The sequence below is a fragment of the Solanum pennellii genome, chromosome 1 (genome assembly GCF_001406875.1).
Source record: "Solanum pennellii chromosome 1, SPENNV200".
Lineage (NCBI taxonomy): Eukaryota > Viridiplantae > Streptophyta > Magnoliopsida > Solanales > Solanaceae > Solanum > Solanum pennellii.
Genome location: NC_028637.1, coordinates 83,986,932 through 84,007,548, shown reverse-complemented (window position 1 = coordinate 84,007,548; position 20,617 = coordinate 83,986,932). Strand labels below are relative to the sequence as shown.

Here is a 20,617-nt window from a genome sequence, read left to right as displayed (position 1 = left end):
TGTATGTATGTATATATATATGTGTATATATATATGTATGTATATATATATATATATGTATATATATATGTATATGTATATATATATATATATATGTATATATATATGTATATGTATATATGTATATATGTATATATATGTATATATATGTGTGTATATATATGTATATATATATATATATATATAAAATGAATTTTTATTTTATTTTTACTTTTGCACTTATTTTTTTACCTTTCTATAACAGTTAAGTACATGAATTTTTTAACCATTTGAGATTACATATAAAAAGGAAAAAGTACAAATATATTGGTTTAAAAAGATAAATGATTATCAAACAATGACTATTCTATGGGATTTAACATGTTTACCCTCAAAATAATTAATGATAAATACAAAATGTGATTAGTTTTACTATATATATCCTAAAAATAGAAGAAAGGATGAATACAAAAATACAGTAATCAACTACGAAGTTATATTTAAAAACTCAAAACGATGGAGATGTGAAAAATAAAATATTTATTTCAACTTCATATTGGAGTATATTCATCTTGTAACTATCATAATTTACATATTTCTCAACAAAAAGAAGATGAATCTGCATGAAATTTTAAAGAATACAAATAAATAAAATAGTAAGAATTCTTATAATTACAAACTGGTAATGAAAATCAACTACTGTAGAATGCAGGATGATTACAAACTTGAATAAAACAAGAAATATATATAATGTGGTATGAGTGTGTTTGATAGACTCTTCATTACCCCCCACTTATCTTGCAAATTAAAATTAAAAGGTTATTAGACTCTTCATTATCTACATGTAATTAGTACATGAATATATGATACATTAAGATCTTATTTGATGCATGAATTTAAATATAACTTTTACTTAATATTTAGTTAATTAAATAGATATTAATATTAATTTATTTTAGAGGTAAAATAAGGATAAAATGGTAATTCAACTTTGAGGTTAGAAGCTTCCCATTTATAATAATATATGATATGATTAGTAAGGGAAGATCGATTACACCTGATAGAATTTTGGAACAGCACAAACTAAGCTAGTGTTTGACCATAGATTTTCAAATATTATTGGCAAATACCATTTGTGTGAAATTTCACCATGTATTTGACCATAGTATTTGAGAAATATCTTTCACTTTTATAGAAAAATATGATTAATACCCATAAGGTTTAAAAACTATCAAAACTAACCATAAGTTTGTATTACAAGTCAATTGGATCTTCGTTGCAACAATAACAAATAGTGTCCATGACACGAGAGTATTGTGGTAGTTTGAAGTGAGTGCAACAAGCATCATTCCATACATCGTGAAATAGACAAAGCACATGATTTTGATACCCTGAGCCGATTGTTCATCATTTTGATCAGCAACCATATCATCATTTAATATTAACTAAATATTTCATCACTAATTTGGTGTTCACGTAAAAAAAATTATGTAATACAACACAAACAACTACTATAGAGGGTGTTTTTGTAAAAGATAAAAGTTTGGGTAAAATTTCAATTTTCAAAAGATTCCAAATAATGAGATTTGACCCAAACACTAGAAAAAACTATTATTTGGGAATTTGAGATATTTGCCAAATATATTGCCAAATAATGACAAATTGTATGGACAAACACTATTTGTCAACTTTTTTCCCATATATTATTTGAAAAATCTATGGTCAAACATGCCCTAAGTAGGTATGGAGTGGTTAATTGGATTGTTGAATACTATTTTTAAGAAGATGAAAATGCTCGACGAATGGAGGTGGAGTGTAAAGGGTGATATTCAAAGCTCTAAGTTTGTAATAATTGCATGGTATAAAATTGTTAAGCCACATTCTAAAGGTGTGAGAGAAAATGTTCGAGATGACAGTGAGGAGTGGGGTGTCCATTTTTGAAATCAATTTAGATTCATGCCTAGGCAATTGAATGTTAAAGTCATCCACCTTGTGCGTAGACTAGTGGAGAAGTATATGAAAAGGAAGAGTGATCTACATATGGTGTTCATTGATCTTGAAAAAACATATGAGGAAGTCCCGATGAATGTCCTTTCGATGTGTTTGAAGGCTAAAGGTATCCCGATGGTTTATATTGGGAAAACAAAGAACATGCATGAGGGAACCAAGACTATGGTTAGAACGATGGGAGAAGACCCGGAGCCCTTCCTAGTTAAGATGGGGCTACACTTCATATAAGGGTTCGTTTCTTAGTGCTTTCCTATGTGTCTTGGTGTTTGATGAACTGGCACAGTCTATTTAGGAAGAGGTTCCTTTGTGTATATAATTTCAAGACGACATAGTACTGATTGATAAGACACCATATCGAGTTAATGCTAGGTCGGAGAACTGGAAACAGACTCTAGAGTTCAAAGGGTCAAGGTTGAGCATGACCAAAATGGAATATTTGGAGTGCAAATTCAGTAGTTGTTGCATGAAGTGAACGTGGAAGTAAGGCTTGCACACAACGTATTTCCAAGAGAGAAATTTGTAAGTATCTTGGGTTCGTAATCAACGAAAATGGGCACATCAATGATGATGTCACACATTGCACTAGGGCAACATGGATGAAATGGTGGCTTACCTCTAGAGTTTTGTATGGTAAGAAGGTACCACCTAGACTTAAAGGTAAGTTTTACAGAGAATAAGATGAAGGAAGCGAGACTGAGATGATTTAGAAATGTGAATATTAGGTGCGCTAGTTCCCCCATGAGGAGACGTGAGAGGCTAGTTGTCGGGGATTCACGAAGGGTAGATATAGGCCAAAGAAGTATTGAGAAAAGGTGATTAGACAAGATATGACACAACTTCATGTTATTGACATGACTGTAGGTGATTAGACAAGATATGACACAACTTCATGTTATTGAGGACATGACTCTAGATAGGTGGATCGCTGATTAAGGTAGAGGGATAGAAAGGATGGACAGTGTGTTGCCTTGTGAAAGTTTAGGCTTGTTAGTGTCTGTGGTAGTACTAATCATATCCTTTTAGTTCTTGCCATATGCTGTTATTGTGTTTGATTATCAATATTTTATTGTTCTTAGTGTTTTTTTTGGTGTAGACTTTGTAGTATTTTTCTTATTAATTAATGACTATGCTTCTTCATTATTTTTTTTCTTATTAAATTTCTTGTGTTTGATACACTTGAACTAAGGGTCTTTCAGAATGCTTCTCTCTATCTCCACGAGATAGTAACATATTTTGCATACACTATACCCCTTCTCATACTCCACTCAATGATATTTCAGTGGATTTGTTATCGAATCCTCGACGAGAAATTATGATTTTGAAACGATTAACTTTATTTCACTAATTAAAGTATCTTTAATAGTTCTCACTAAGGAAGTATTCGACCTAAGTCTTGGAAATATCTTTTGACATGTAACTAGAGAGACGTGGTGTAGCCGTTCTCTCATGTATATTTTGAAGTTCTATTAATAAGGTAGGGATCAATGTCAAACCCTCTGATAATTATAAATACAAGGTTTGTGGAATTGACTTAAATTAGAAAATGATATTATCTTTATTTCACAAATCCTAAGTAAACTAATTTGTCTTTTGGGCAAATCCAGGCTTGTCAGGATAACTTAAAATATTTTTCATATTTTTTCATAGTTATCAAATAATACATATTCTTGTTTAAGCCAGCGTTTGAGCTAATCACTTAGTTGAAAATTTTGATTCGGATAAATTGTTAAGTTAAAATTATTTCTGAAACTTCAACTTTTGAATTATTCCATTACTTGAAACATTATGAATGTTTAAGTATCAAATAATTTCTGTTCATTTTTAAATAATTTTTTCTTTCACAAATAATCCTTGAATATTTTCATTATTAACTTATTTAATCCGTTGGTCAACCACATATAACTTTTCTGAGAGGATCGCTTGAACCTTTAAACTTAAAGTTTTTTAAAGGTTTTCAAAATCATCTTTTTAAATGGTTTTCTTAAATTCCTAAAAATTAAGTGACAACTCAATTATTTCAATTAATTAATAAAGTACGAAGTATCAAAAAGGGAAGTCCAATGGAAATGAAAATTTCACAAATATAATGTTTTGGTGGTTTTTTGTTAAGCAAGGAATGAGAAGTCATACTATTTTTTAGGGGAACAACTAAAGGAAGGGAACAAATCTTACGAATTAGAGAGGTCAGACACTATTCCAAAGAGAAATTTAAGGCAATCCAAACAAAAACTTGTCGTTCCTCCAAACTATAAATAAGACAGAAATCAGGTAGGAAAAATCATCAACAGGAAATAAACACAGCCTTCAATAAAACCCCTCTGAGTTCTTCACTTACAAGAAGAACCATAGGGGTTGTTTCATAGGGAACTCCCCCCATAAAAAAAAATCCAAAAAAATCAAAAAACCAAAAAAATGACAAAGAAGGTGGTAATTGGTGGAATAGCTTCTGTTCTTGTGGTGGCTTGTGTGGTGGCAGCCTGTGTCACCCTGACTAAACATGATTCTGACCCTTCATCAAATGGAGTTGCAACTTCAACAAAGTCAGTTGAATCTATGTGTCAACCCACACCATACAAACAAACTTGTGAAAAGACCCTCTCCGCAGCAAAGAATGTGTCCGATCCAAAGGACTACATCAAGGTTGCATTCGAAGCCACTGTGGCAGACATCAAGAATGCCATCAAGAACACTGAGCCAGTTAAGAAAGCTGCCAGTGATCCTTACACCAAAGACGCTCTCCTTGCTTGTGAAGAGGTGTTTGATCTAGCCGTTGAGGAACTAAGGGGCTCTGTCGCTAGGATTGAGAACTTTGATTTCTCTAAGATGAAGGATATAGTGGATGACCTCAAGTCATGGCTTAGCGCTGTCGTTGCTTATGAAGAGACTTGTTTAGATGGTTTCACCAAATCAGAATACAGTGCAACCCGTGACGAAATGATGAAGCTAATGAGCACCACCCGGGAGCTAAGTAGCAATGCTCTTTCCATGGTCAACAGCTTCGGTGAAATGATCACACAAAACACAGGCCTTACCCGCAAATTGTTATCAAACAGTGACTCATTTGTCGAAGCCAGTAACCGTAAGCTCCTTCAAATTTCTGCCTCCAAGCCTAATGCTGTGGTTTCTGCCAGTGGAGGCGGACAATACAAGACCATTCAGGAAGCACTTCAAGCTGTCCCCAGGAGCAGTCCAACTCCTTTCGTTATCCTGATCAAGGCGGGTACATACAAGGAACACATTGAAATCGAAAAGAACATGCTAAATGTTGTGTTTATTGGTGAAGGCCCAACCAAGACCATAATCACCGGTGACCAGGCAGTAATTCCTAACCGTATATCAACATGGCATACAGCCACCCTTGGTGTTTGTGGTGATGGTTTCGTTATGAAGGACATGGGTATTGAAAACACAGCAGGACCCACAAAAGAACAAGCCGTTGCATTGAGAATTAATGCCGATAGGGCTGTTCTCTACAACTGCAATATCGATGGTTACCAAGACACGTTATACGCTCACTCAGGAAGACAATTTTATCGTGATTGTACCATTACAGGCACCATTGATTTCTTGTTTGGTGATGCAAGTGCTGTTTTCCAAAACTGCAAATTGATTGTGAGGAAACCAGGTCCTAATCAAGCTTGCATGATCACTGCTCAAGGAAGGATGAGAAAAGATTCCTTTGGTACATTCGTTATCCAGAATTGTGACATCAAGGCTGATCCAGCACTCACTAGCGCCAATCCACCAGTCAAAGTCTATCTTGGACGTCCATGGAAGGAGTTTTCCAAGACCATCATAATGCAATCAAACATCGATGGATTCGTCGATCCATCAGGATGGTCACCATGGAACACAACTGATTTTGGAATACACACATGTTTTTATGCAGAGTATCAGAACAGAGGACCAGGTGCTGCACTTGACAAAAGAGTCTCCACATGGAGAGGTTACCAAAAGGATATTTCAGGAGACGTTATTAACAGCTTCACTGCCGGTAAATTCATTAATACACAACAGCCATGGTTACCAGTGTTTGATATTCCCTATGAAGCTGGCATGATGAAGGTGTAATTGCATATACCATTCACCCTGTAATTTTTTCTAATTATTCAAAATTATATTTCCTATTTCCTTTGTTCTACAACCATTATTTCCTTTTCATTTTCTCGTTCATCCTATAACTTAAAACTAATCAACAATAACAAAGACAGCTAGTAAGTTATCAGTAAAATTCCAAGATAACTAAGACGCAGCAAAATAGTAACAAGAGCCAAGAGAGGATTATATATATAATTATCTAAGCCGTTGTTAGTGTCTTAATATAGTCAATTAAATCTTATTCAAAAATTTTAACTTATGCCATGTGCCATCAATCCAATCAAGAACTCGGGAAAAATTGAGAGGATCTCCATCCATTTTTTTTCGATAATTAATCTATTTTTTGCTCCTTTATTTCAATACAAAATCATCTCATCCATCCANTCTTTTCATTTTCTCGTTCATCCTACAACTTAAAACTAATCAACAATAACAAAGACAGCTAGTAAGTTATCAGTAAAATTCCAAGATAACTAAGACGCAGCAAAATAGTAACAAGAGCCAAGAGAGGATTATATATATATATATATATATATATATATAAAAGCAGTGCTTAGTGGTTAGCCTCAAGACTTTTGGGAAATTTGATTCTGTTTGGGTAGTGGTTGAAAGGTTTACTAGACCAGTCCACTTTATCTCGGTCAGAGTGGATTAGAATGCTGAACAATTGACTAAGATTTATGTAAAGGAGATACTAAAGTTTCATGGTGTGCCCCTTTCCATCATCTCATATCGTGGAACCCTTTTCACTTCTATGTTTTGGAGGAAGTTGCATGTTAAATTGGTCACGCAGCTCACATTTAGTACAACCTTCCATCCCCAGACGGATGGACAATCAGAAAGGACTATACAAGTGTTTTGAAAACGTGTTGAGTAATTGACTTTGGAGGGCATTGGGATAAGTTCCTACCATTATGTGAGTTCTCTTATAATAATAGTTATCACTAGAGCATTGATATCACATCATTTGAAGCGTTATATGGGAGAGGATGTAGATAACCCATATGTTGGTTTGAATCCGGAGATGTAAAATCTTTGGGGGATTGACTTAGTGAACGACGCTCAAGATAAGGTGAGGAGCATTCAAGCTAAATTTCTAACCACGTAGAGTAGACAAAAGAAGTATGCGGATCACAAAGTGAGAGACACGGAATTCCAGACTGGCGAGAATGTTCTTCTCAAGGTATAACCATGAAAGGGGTGATGAGACTTGTCTAGAGGGGTAAGTTGAGTCCTCGATATATTGGTCCCTTTGAGATTCTTGAACGTGTTGGAACGGTGGCGTATAGATTGACGCTACCTTCAAACTTGTCCGATGTACATTCCGTATTTCATGTGTCTATGTTGAAGAGCTATCACGGTGATGGAGAGTATATCATTAAGTGGGACTCAATAGTGCTACGCAAGGACCTCCAATATGAGGAGAAACCGATTGCTATTCTTGATCGTGATGTTTGAAAGTTGAGGACCAAAGAGATTAAGTCTGTAAAAGGTCAATGGAAGCATCGTCCAGTTGATGAAGCTACTTGGGAGACTGAAAAGGATATGCGAGACTAGTATCCACAATTGTTCGTCGAATCAGGTACTACCTTGTTCCTTCTCTAGACTACTTTTCCTTAGTTGATCACCCGAGGACGACTGATGGATAAATTGGTATCTACTATAACAACCGGTTTCGTCTTTTAGAAATGCCAATGGGGAAAATTGGGGTCGGAAAAACTTTTCATATGACTAGGATATTTCCAACCTCGTCCAGATTTGGAGAAAATTAGAGTCATCAAGGCGTAGAAAAATCCGGTAGCAATCGGATGGAGTAAATGTAGATTTGATTACATGAATGGATAGATAACTCGTAAAGGAATTCGTACAACTTTACAAAATCGAATTTGGATAAGTAGATCATTGGGAATTGATTTTGACGTTAAGAGCATTTTCTCAGCATAGTGGGTGAAGAGGGTATTGTAAAAAGGGAGAAGTGAAATACCCTTAAGGAGCTCACTGTCTCGTTTTGTGTCACTGCATCGATGCCGCTACAACAGGATGGGTACCGTTGTAGCGGAAGAGACGAGAATGGATATACGTAATTTTTGAGTTTTTTTTTTAAAAGCTCACTGGTCTAATTTGTGCCGCTCAGCAGGATTACTGTCACTGCAGCGACGCCGCTACAACAGGATGGGTGTTGCTGTAGCAGGATGGAGGATTTTAAAATCATAAATAAAACCCTTAGACGACTTTATTTTGTACTTTTTGACTTTTTGAGTAATGAGACGACCCTTGAGCTATTCCAACTCATTTTCCACCATTCTTGAAACTAGATGTAATTTTTTCACTTCCTGAATTCATTTTTCGATCCGTATATACTTTTAGAATGGGTCAATATTAACGAGGAAGGATTTCTTGAAGAGTCCTATGGTGGAATTAACCATAAATTGACTAGTTGGGGTCATGGGTTTTGAACTAAGGTTCATAGTTCGTTAACATTTTGGGAATTGAGTGTTTCTTTATTGAATCCTGTACATGAATTGTCATTTATAGACCACGAACAAGCGGAACGAATCCGGAAAGGAATGGATCAATTTGTCTAGGGTTTCAAGCTTGTTTTGAGGTAGGTGATAGTTTTGATTCTATTATTGTATGATATACATTTGCTTTGCTTCGTTATGATACTTGTATGTGTATACATAACACAATATTGATCATAGATGTTGAAATGAGAAATATGAATATTTACACCATGAAATTATGACTTGAATGTGTGATCTTGATGTGTTATTGTGATATGTGATTGGGATCAACTGCCACGTTACGACACTCTAACTTGAATCGGATTTTCACATTTCGACATGCTAATTGGGATCGATTTTCATGTTTTCCATAAAATGGATTTGATTGCCACATTCTGGCATGCTAACAATTTGATTTTGGGTTCCGTGAGAGGACCAACTACATGATATAACATGTGAACTGTGATGTTTTTCTTGTGATAGTATTGAATATGTTGATATTTATGCATGTTTTATAATGCTGTAATTGCTTGTTTATGTTACACTAGTGGGATAGCCACGTGACCTACCACTACACCGTGGTTGTGTACTGATTCTGCACTTGATCATATTTTTGTTGAGTACAGCGCATCTTCGCACGACTGTTGGTAGACCTCTCTTAGGAGATCGGTGATCACTTCGAGTTCAAGGGTGAGACACATCGTTCGAATTGCCATACAATTTTCTTTAGTCTATGTCCACCATTTTTGGACGTAGACCTTGTTTTAGTTAGTTAGATAGTTCACAAGAAATTATTGTTAGATTTGGTTCTTGTTTCTAATTTTAGTACATTGACTTTCAGATTCTAGGTTTATCTTCCACATTATTAGTTAGTTGTTAGACCATTGTTTAGTAATGGAACATTGTCTTTAGTTATTTAACTTGCTTCCGTAACGTTAATACCTTAGTTTGTAGGTTTATTGCTTTAGTTGATAACTAGTAGTGGTTCTCCCACCAAGTTGTAGTGTAGGTGCCAATAACGACGGTCTGGGTCATGATAGAACAATCGGAAAAGACTCAGAGCACTTACTAGTTACGATGAGGCTACACTTCATATAAGGGATCAATTCATAGTGCTTTCCTATTTGTGTTGGTGATAGATGAACTGATGTGCTCTATTCAGGAAGAGGTTCCTGTGTGTATATTATTTGCAGAAGACATAATACTGATTGATAAGACACCAAATTGAGTTAATGCTAGGTTGGAGATTTGGAAAGAGACTATAGAGTTCGAAGGGTCCATGTTGAGCATGAACAAAATAGAATATTTGGAGTGCAAATTCAATAGCGTGTCATATGAAGTGAACGTGGAAGTAAGGCTTGTCACTTAAACTATTTCCAAGAGAGAAAGTTTTAAGTATCTTGGGCTCATAATACAGGGTAACGAGCACATCAATGATGATGTCACACATCCCACTAGAGCAACATGGATGAAATGGAGGCTTGCCTCTAGAGTTTAGTATGATAAGAAGGTACCACCTAGACTTAAAGGTAAGTTCTACAAATTTGTGTTTAGACTGTTCTTGTTATATAGGTTGGAGTGTTGGCCAGTCAAGCACTCATATGTACAAAAGATGCATGTTTCGTAGATGCATATGTTGAGATAAATGTGTGAGCATACTAGAAGCGATAAGATTAAGAATGAGGTTATCTGGGAGAAGAGGAGAGTTACCTATGTGAAGAACAAGATGTGGGAAGCGAGACTAAGATGGTTTAGACATGTGCATAAGAGGTGCGCTGGTGCCGCAGTGAGGAGGAGTGAGAATCTAGTTGTTGGGGATTCACGAAGGATATATGTAGGCCAAAGAAGTATTGAGAAAAAGGTCATTATACAATATATGACACAACTTCATGTTATCGAGGTCATGACTCTAGATAGGAAGGAGTATAGATCCTTGATTAAGGTAGAGGGATAGAAGGGATGGAGGGTGTGTTGCCTTGCGAAGGTTTAGGCTTGTTTGTTTGTCTGTCATAGTAATAGTCGTACCCTTGTAGTTCATGCCATATGTTGTTATTGTGTTTGATTACAATATTTTACTCTTGTTAGTGTTTTTTTCGTGTAGACTTTGCACTGTTTTTCTTATTAATTAATGACTATGCTTTTTTCATTGTTATTTTCTTATATAATTACTTGGATTTGATAAACTTGAATCGAGAGTCTTTCAGAAGCAGTCTCTCTATCTCGTTGAGATAGTAATATGTTCTGCATACACTATACCCTTCTCATACACTACCTAATGATATTTCAGTGGATTTGTTATTGAATCCTCAACGAGAAATTAAGAGTTTGAATTGATACCTTTATTTCACTAATTAGAGTGTCTTTAATTAATAGTGTTCTCTCTAAGGAAGTGTTCAACCGAAGTCTTAGAAATATCTTTTGACATGTAACCGGGGAGACGTGGTGTAGCCCACCTCTCATGTATATTTTGAAGTTCTATTAACAAGGTAGGGATAAATGTCAAATCCTTCCATGATTACAAACAATACTAGGTCTGTGCAATTGACTTAAATAAAAAAATGTATCTTTTTCACAAATGCTAAGTGAACTAACTTGTCTTTTGGGATAATCCAGGCTGGTCAGGATAACTTAAAATATTTTTCATATTCTTTCATAGTTATCAAATAATAAATATTCATATTTAAGCGTTTGAGCTACTCGCTTAGTTGAAAATTTTGATTCGAATAAATTGTTAAGCTAGAATTATTTCTGAAACTTCCACATTAGAATTATTTCATTTCTTGAAATAGTATGAATGTTTATGTATCAAATAATTTCTGTTCATTTTTAAATAAGTTCTTTTCACGAATAATTCTTAAATATTTTCATTATTAACATATTTAATTCGGTGGTCAACCACATATAACTAGTCTGAGAGGATCGCTTGAACCCTTAAAATTAAGTTCATTGAAAAAATTTCAAAATTATCTTTTTAAATGGTTTTCTTAATTTTCTAAAAATTAAATGACAACTCAACTATTATTTTACAAAAATAAATTAAATTTTCTCGAAGGCGTGAAGTTTTTGACCTTTAGTTTTGAAAACGGCTGTAACAAATTATCATTTGATTATTTTTGCCCCAAACACACACACACACACATTTAAAACTAAAGGTCAAAAACTTCATGCCTTTTTCAAAACTATGATTGGCTTAGCATGTGATTTGATAAAATTGCAAAGAAGGTGGTAATCGGTGGAATAGCTTCTGTTCTTGTGGTGCCAGCCTGTGTCAGACAACAAGAATGCCCTCAAAAAACACCGAGCCAATTAAGAAAGCTGCCAGTGATCCTTACACCAAAGACGCTCTATCGCTAAGATTGAGAACTTCGATTTCTCTAAGATCAAGGATGTGGTTGAAGACCTCAAGACATGGCTTAGCACTGTGATTGCGTATGAAGAGACTTGTGCAGATGGTTTTATCAAATCAGAACAGAGTGCAACCCGCGACGAAATTATGAAGATAATGAATATGAAAGAGCTGAGTATCAATGCTCTTTCCATGGTCAATAGTTTCGGTGAAACGATCACAGAAACCACAGGCCTTACCCGCAAATTGTTATCAAACAGTGACTCGTTTGTTGAAGCCAGTAGCCGTAAGCTCCTTCAAATTTCTCCCTCCAATCCTAATGCTGTGGTTTCTGCAAGTGGTGACGGACAATACAAGACCATTCAGGAGCACTTAACGCTGTCCCCACGAACTATCCAACTCCTTTCATTATCCTGATCAAGGCCGGTACATACAAGGAACACATTGAGATTGAAAAGACAGGCAAATGTTGTGTTTATTGGTGAAGGGCCAACCAAGACCATAATCACTGGGCAGGGGCGTAGCTATATACTATTGGACACCCTTCATCAGCAAATTATATAGTATATACAAGTAAAATAATATACAAAATGGTTAAATAATGTATTTTGGACACCCTTAACACAACAAGGTGTAGCCTAGTGGTTTAAGGTGTCTTGAAAGAGCCAAACATTTAAGTGCTTGTGAGTTCAAATTTCCCTAGCAGTAGCTTCAAGTTTTTTTTTTTCAAAATTTTTCCTCCTTTTTTTTTTTTAAATTCATATATATTTGGTATTTTCCCCCCCACAAATTTCATGTATATTACATAGTTTAATTTTTAAATTTTCTAGTCCACTCATTCATCTTTTCATCTTTTCTTTCCAAAAATTTTCATGTATATTACGTACTTTAATTTTTAAAATTTCTAGTGCACTCATTCATCCAAAAGAAAAAATATACTCGTATACAATTTTTGGACACTCTTTGTGAAATTTATGGCTACCGTCACTGTCACTGGGTGACAAGGGAGTAAGAATGGTGGCGGTGTAGTAACATGGCATACAACCTCCCTTGGTGTTTCTGGTGAAAGGTTCGTTATCAGGGACATCGGTATTGAAAACACAGCAGGACCAGAAAAAGAACAAGTTGTTGCATTGAGGATTAATGCTGATAAAGCAATTGTCTACAACTACAAAATCGATGGTTTCCAAGACATCCTATACGCTCACTCATACAAATAATTGTTCCGTGACTCTATCATTACAGGCAACATTGATTTCATTTTTAGTGATGCTTCCAAAACTGCCAATTGATTGTGAGGAAACCAGGTGATACACAAGCTTGCATGGTCACTGCTCAAGGAAAGTCTAAACTGTTAGGATCGAATTCACGTACACACACTAGACGAATGAAGAACACAAGAACTTTCAAGAGAAAGAGATGAGAGATCTAGAGAGAGAAAGAGAAAACCCAATATTTCGTGGTAACAGCCCGTGAGTAAACTTCCACGGCGGTGAGGTATATTTATATTAATAAATCAGAGTATTTTTGGTTACAGAGAATAAATAGGAAAGCCTAAAATAGAGAATAAATAGGAAATCGTAAATTAATCAGGCTCCACTACCTAACAATTCTCCCACTTGGAGACTGACTCAGTCATCCAAAAAATACATTCTCAAAAAAAATCTCTTCATCATCAACATCTTTACCGCACCACAACATCTGTAGCAACAACTACAGAAGACCAACCGAGGTTTTACATAACCTCTGTTTCCCAACATCAACACATTTCATCAACATGTCTGCCGGGTTCTTTGCACCCTCTATCTTCTCCAAGCACATTTCACCATCCTGCACTGCCTTGCGAGTGAAATGGTATCGCCTTCTGATGTGCTTTGTTTTCGAATGATAGACTGGATTTTTCACCAACTGTATGGCACTCTGGCTATCTGAGTAAAGAATATTCTCGCTCTGCTTCTTGCCCAATTCCTCAAGATAATCTGACAGCCATATCATCTCTTTCCTAGCTTCAGCTATTGCCACATACTCAGCTTCAGTAGATGAAAGAGAAACACAAATTCTGAAGCCTGGACATCCAACTCACTGCTGTTCCACCTATGGTGTAAATGTACCCGAATGTACTCTTGCTCGAGTCAACATCCCCACCAAGATCAGCATCCACAAAACCCTGTAGAGTCACCTTGCCTTTGCCAAAACAAAGTGAAGTACTGGATGTACCTCTCAGATATCTCAGAAGCCACTTCACAGCTTCCCAATTCTCTTTCCCAGGGTTCGCCATGTACCTGCTAACAACTCCCACTCATGTGGTGTATCAGGTGTAGTGCAGACCATAACATACATCAAACTACCAACTGCTGAAGCATATGGAACAAGTGCCATGTGATCACGCTCCTCGGCAGTCTTGGGTGACTGCTCCTTTGACAATTTAAAGTTATTTGCCAATGGAGTAGTCCTGGGTTTAGCATCATTAACCCTGAATCTGCTTAGCACCTTCTCAATGTACAACTCCTGAGATAGATTTAAAGTGCCAGCATATCTATCCCGAGAAATCTTCATCCCCATAATATGTTTTGCTGGACCCAAATCTTTCATCTCAAATGCTGCAGACAACCTTGTCTTCAGATTGTTAATCTCCCTCATACTAGATCCTGCAATCAACATATCATCCACATACAAGAGTAGAAAGACATATGAATAAGTGTATTTCTAAAAGTAACAACAAGGATCCTTTTCAGCTTTGCAGAATCCACTCTTGGTCATGAAGGAGTCAAACTTCTTGTACCACTGCCTTGGTGCTTGCTTTAGTCCATACAAGCTCTTGGTGAGCTTGCACACTATGTGTTCCTTGCCTGGAACCACAAATCCTTCCGGTTGCTGCATATAGATCTCTTTGTCCAGATCTCCATGTAAAAACGCTATTTTTACATCCATATGCTCTGGATGCAAATACTCCGATGCAACAACACTCAACAGAATTCGAATAGAGGCTAACTTCACAACAGGAGAAAATATTTCAGCATAATCAATACCTTTCCTTTGTGAATATCCTTTAACCACTAAACGAGCCTTGAACCTTCTTTTGCTATCTGGTTCAGTCTTGATTCTGAACACCCACTTGTTCAACAAACCTCTCTTCCCTGCAGGTAACTCAGTCAACACCCATGTGTCGATCTTCTCAAGTGACCTCATCTCATCATCCATGGCTTGATCCCACTTGATCGAATCCTCCACCTGTAGGGCCTCATCAAAAGACTCTGGTTCCCTCTCATCAGTCAGCAATAGATAGTGTAATGAAGGTGAATACCTATCTGGTGCCCTCATGAATCTAGATGATCTCCTTAACACCTGCTCAGGTGTAACTTGCTCCACTTTAAATTCTTTTGTAGGAGTTGGTTGAGTATCTGCTTCGACATCTGTGGGGTTACTCTTCTCCAACTCAACCTCAACTCCCACTTGATTTGTAATCTCTAGAACCTTCTGCTCTCTGTCCTTGTACATGACAGACTCATCAAATGTCACGTCACAATGTCTCAGGATCTGTTCTTGTCATCCCAAAATCTGTAACCAAAAAAATCAGAACCATAGCCTATGAAGTAACACTTCAGAGCCTTGGCATCAAGCTTGTCTCTCTTTTCTGGATCAACATGAACATAAGAAGTGCAACCAAAAGTCCTCAAGTGTGAGTACTTGAGTTCTTTTCCTGTCCACACCTCCTCTTGAATCTTGAACCCTAAAGGAACTGATGGTCCCCTGTTGATCAAGTATGCAACTTTGCTCACAGCATCTGCCCAAAGTGTTTTGGGCAGCCCACACTGTATCCTCATACTCCTTGCACGCTCATTCAATGTTCTGTTCATCCTCTCAGCAATTCCATTCTGCCTTGCCTTACCAGGAACTGTTCTCATCAATCTGATTCCGTCAGCTGCACAGAATGCCTTGAACTCCGATTTGTCATACTCTCCTCCATTGTCAGACCTTAGGCATTTGACTTTCAAACCGGTCTGATTCTCAACTTCAGCTTTCCACTTCTTGAAAGTTGCAAACACATCTGACTTATGCTTTAAAAAGTAAACCGATACCTTCCTGCTGAAATCATCAATGAAGGTAACATAAAATCTGGATCCTCCAAGTGATGGTACTGGAGATGGTCCCCAAACATCTGTATGGACCATTTCCAACCGCACTTTCTTTGGCTCTATAGGAGTCCTTGTGAAGCTTACTCTTTTCTGTTTGCCCATAACATAGCTCTCGCAAAGACCTATATCAACAGACTTCAGACCCTCTAATGCTCCTTTTGCAACCAGAATCTTCATTCCTTTAGTACTCATATGTCCAAGTCTGTTGTGCCACTGACATGAACCGGAAGCACCTTCAGCAACAGCGGCCATGTTTATACACCCTGCAGTGGTGTACAAGGTTCTAGATTTGGTGCCACGAGCTACTACCATAGCAACTTTCATGATCTTCCACGAACATTTCCCAAACTCTGCTGCATATCCGTGCTATCCAACTGACCAACAGAGATCAAATTTTTCTTGATCCCAGGAATATATCTGACATCCTCCAATGTCCACTGGTTTCCCGAGGTGGTCTTTATGCAAACATCCCCCTTTCCTTCAATCTCTAAGGCTTTATTGTCAGCAAGATATACTTTTCCAAAATTTCCAGATTTGAAATTTTGGAACAACTCCTTGCTTGGAGATGAATGGAAAGATGCACCAGAATCCAAAATCCATGATTCAACCGGGCTGTTCACACTAAGGATTAGAGCATCCCCAATGTCCTCTGATGAATTTACAGAATCATTTTTATCTCCAAATTTCTGATTCTGTTTTTTCTTTGTCTTTGTTCAGTTCGTCTGAAAGTGCCCTTTTTCTCCACAGTTCCAACAAGTCACGTTTGATCTATTCAGGGATTTTCCTCGATTCTTTGATTTTGATAGACCATGTTGATTTTGGTCTTTGTCTTACTTCTCCCCCTTCGATCAACACTGAGAGCACTGCCCGATGAATCTCCACTTCTCGTTTGCGAATACTTTCGCTAGGAACAACATCACGGATTTCATCAAACTTCAGTTTCTCAGATCCACGGGAACTGCTAATCGCAGCAGCAACAGTATCCCAAGACTCAGGCAGAGATGACATCAAAATCAACGCATTAATTTCATCTTCGAAATTAATATCCACAGAATTGAGTTGACTCACAATCATATTGAACTCGTTTATATGATCAGAAACAGATCCATTCTCAGACATATGTAAATTGAAAAATCTACGCATCAAATATACCTTGTCCATAGCCGATGGTTTTTCATACATGTTTGACAGTGCCTTAAACAGACCGGACGTAGTCTTCTCCTTCACAATGTTGAACGCCACGTTTCTTGACAAAGTCAACCGGATCAACCCTAGAGCCTGGCGATCCTTGAGTTTCCACTTCTCCTCCGTCATGGATTCCGGCTTCACCCCGGTCAACGGTTTGTGAAGATCTTTCTGGTACAGATAATCTTCGATCTGCATCTTCCAGAAACTTAAATCGTATCCATCAAATTTCTCGATTCCAAGCTTCGAACTATCCATCTTCAGCGATCGTGTTGAATCTCCTTATCTCTGATACCAGTGGTTAGGATCGAATTGACGCACACACACTAGATGAATGAAACACACAAGAACTTTCAAGAGAAAGAGATGAGAGATCTAGAGAGAGAAAGAGAAAACCCAATATTTCGTGGTAACACCCCGTGAGTAAACTTCCACGGCGGTGAGGTATATTTATATTAATAAATCAGAGTATTTTTGGTTACAGAGAATAAATAGAGAATAAATAGGAAAGCCTAAAATTTAGGTCGGGTCGATGCCCCGAACCCCGCCTTCGGATTGGGGGCTCCCGCCCCCATAACCCCCGGCAACCTCACCGCGGAAACCGCGTAAAGAGTTATAAATATTAATCAGGCTCCACTACCTCACATAAACCAGATAGTAACTCTGGATTAGTTATCCAGAATTGTGACATCAAGCCTCAGGCAGGGTTCCCTAGCACCATTAAAAGCCTATATTGGACGTCCATGGAAGGAGTATTCCAGGACCATCATAATGAAATCAAACATTGATGCATTCATCGATCCATCAGGATGGTCACCATGGAACACAATTGATTTTGGAATACACACATGTTTTATCCAGAGTATCAGAACAGAGAACCAGGTGCTGCACTTGACAAAAAAATCTCAACATGGAGAGGTTACCAAAAGGAAATTTCAGGAGACACTATTAACCAATTCACTGCCGGCAATTTCATCAACACAAGAGACCCTTGGCTACCCAAGAGTGATATCCCTTTGAGCCTGGCATTATGAAGGTCTAATTAACCTATACCATTTATTTTCCTACAAGGACTATTTTGTTTTAGATAATTAATATATTTTTGCTCCTTTATTTAGACATCTTATATTCACACAATATTAAGATGATAATAATATGTTTTTTCTATCCGCCTATATATGATTCCATACGAAATACAACCATTTTTCTTTGTATCGAATCAACATTGTACGAAATGAAATTTAAAAAAACAGTAAAAGTATTAAGATCAGACCAAGTTACTGAAAAAAAAGATAGCAAGAAATTGATTGGGAGAAAATTCTCTCTTTCTGTATGTTTGACATCATTGTACAGATGCATATATATACAACTACGAAATACGTGAACAACAAACTGCGTAAAGATAATTGAGAACGTGACTGACCAACAATAAAACCTGTCCTACTTAATCTAACAAACTAAGTGTCCTACTTTGTTTAAAAAATTAAAAGATAATTAATTACAAGGAATTATATATATATATATATATATANTCTTTATAAACTTAGCGAACCTCTGTCTTTATAACTGTTTCACCATTATCTACACCACCACCTCCCCCCCTCAAGTTGGAGGGCGAGGAAAACACACCCAACTTGCCCAAAAGGTTACTGTGAAGAGGCTCTATTAAGGGCTTGGTGAATAAATCGGCTAATTGAGACGAAGATGGAGTGAATGAGAGTGAAATTAAACCAACAATGAAAGTATTTAAACAACGTTTAGTACAAGATTTGTGTACTTCTTATTGTTGCAGCGGAATAAAAATTCACGAATTGAATGATTCGCTCCAAATCCTTCTTTGAATCACTAGGAAAAAAAGATAGTTTCACAAACTAAATGTCTTATTGTGGTTTAGTCTAAACTTTAGAGTTGTTTGTTGTTCTTTGTTTTCACTTTCTGAACCGTTAATCAAAAGAAAAAGCCAAAAAGAATTTAATTTAGAAAAGGTAATTATTAACGTTGGAATAGTTACATGTGACTGTTCCCACCTTTTTTTTAAATTAATACTTATCTTTTTCTCTTTTCTTTCTATTAAAAAAATCTTGGGTTTGTTCGGGTCGGGTCAATCCACATGGGCGACTCAAATCCAAAACTTACATCTCCCACTTTGCACATGGTAGACAAGACCCAAGCCAACATTACATCAGCTAAACACAATTCATATGACAAATAGTTCATGCGATCTGTGAGCATCAAGAGCTTACCTCTAAGGTTTTACAAGCCCTACATAGGAATTCAATCACATATGGAAAGAATTCATTATTATTAAAAAGGACATCATTACTCACAATACCCCAGACTCTTTTTCGATCCCTCATCATCTTAAAGAGGTTAACTCGAGTTCATGTTTAACTTTATACGCACAATTACACTCAATGCCAATATGGTTAGTGCAATAGCCGGCTTGTGTATATAAGTTTATTATTCATTTAATGTCTTTCCTTTCTACTTGAATCCATCCTATTCAACTGCTTTCCTAGACATGCACTGCATTGCCGAATCATTCATAACTATTAGTAACATGCTAAAGCAGCAATATCGATTGAAACTTTAAGAAATAGCAAAAGGTCAAAGGGTATTTCATTGAAAAGTCATTTTAATTTTTTTGGGTCTCACACAATAAAGAAGCAGGGAATATTCTTTCATTGACCCGTTGATCGCTAGACACACGTGGTAGGAAACACGTGCTACAATGTTTTTACCTTATACTGGTGTATGTGTCTCATCATCCAAATTATCCAACATCGTATAGATCTCGGTTTAAACACCTCAAGATGCTTAACCCTAGTTTCTCTTTTCGAGGTATCTTTAAACTCATTTTCTTAGAGAAACATTTGTATGGTTCATAAAACAAGTCTTAATATGGTGGTGAAATTCATCTCTTCACGTTCTTCGACGTAAGAGGTGATTGCTCGTGTGAGAGAGTCAATCATGCGACTTGTTCGACACACTTTATTTTTTTAAAAAATAAATATCACATGCATACTACATTTGAACATAAATTCAATTGTTTTATATATAGAGGAGAATATTATAACAATAAATGATTTTACATACTGAAATATCATCATACTTTACGTAAACCTAGAGCCTTAACATGATTTTCAAACAAGTCTCTAGAGATGGCCTTCATAAAAGGATCTGCTATCATTTCACGTGTAGGAATTTATTGTAAAGTTATTTCTCCATTTTCCACTACGTCTCTCACAAAATTATACTTGATGTCGATGTGTTTGGTTTTTGTATGATACTCAGGATCCTTTGTGTATGCGGTAACCGCTTGACTATCACAATATAGAATCATGGGACCCTTCAAATTC

General features: G+C 36.6%; 1 protein-coding gene, 1 long non-coding RNA gene and 1 pseudogene across 2 annotated transcripts; all 3 read left to right on the top strand.

Annotated features, from left to right (window-relative positions):
* Positions 1 to 4,272: 4,272 nt before the first annotated feature.
* Positions 4,273 to 6,130, top strand: LOC107012308 (pectinesterase-like). The gene has a single exon (XM_015212114.2). The coding sequence runs from the start codon at positions 4,402 to 4,404 to the stop codon at positions 6,058 to 6,060; it is 1,659 nt and encodes a 552-aa protein (XP_015067600.1). The 5' UTR covers positions 4,273 to 4,401; the 3' UTR covers positions 6,061 to 6,130.
* A 347-nt stretch (positions 6,131 to 6,477) lies between these two features.
* On the top strand, positions 6,478 to 8,839 carry LOC114074425. The gene is made up of 2 exons (XR_003574828.1): positions 6,478 to 7,669; positions 8,225 to 8,839. It is a non-coding gene; the product is annotated as an uncharacterized LOC114074425 (long non-coding RNA).
* Positions 8,840 to 11,922: 3,083 nt separating this feature from the next.
* Positions 11,923 to 18,292, top strand: LOC107024092 (annotated as a pseudogene).
* Positions 18,293 to 20,617: the final 2,325 nt, after the last annotated feature.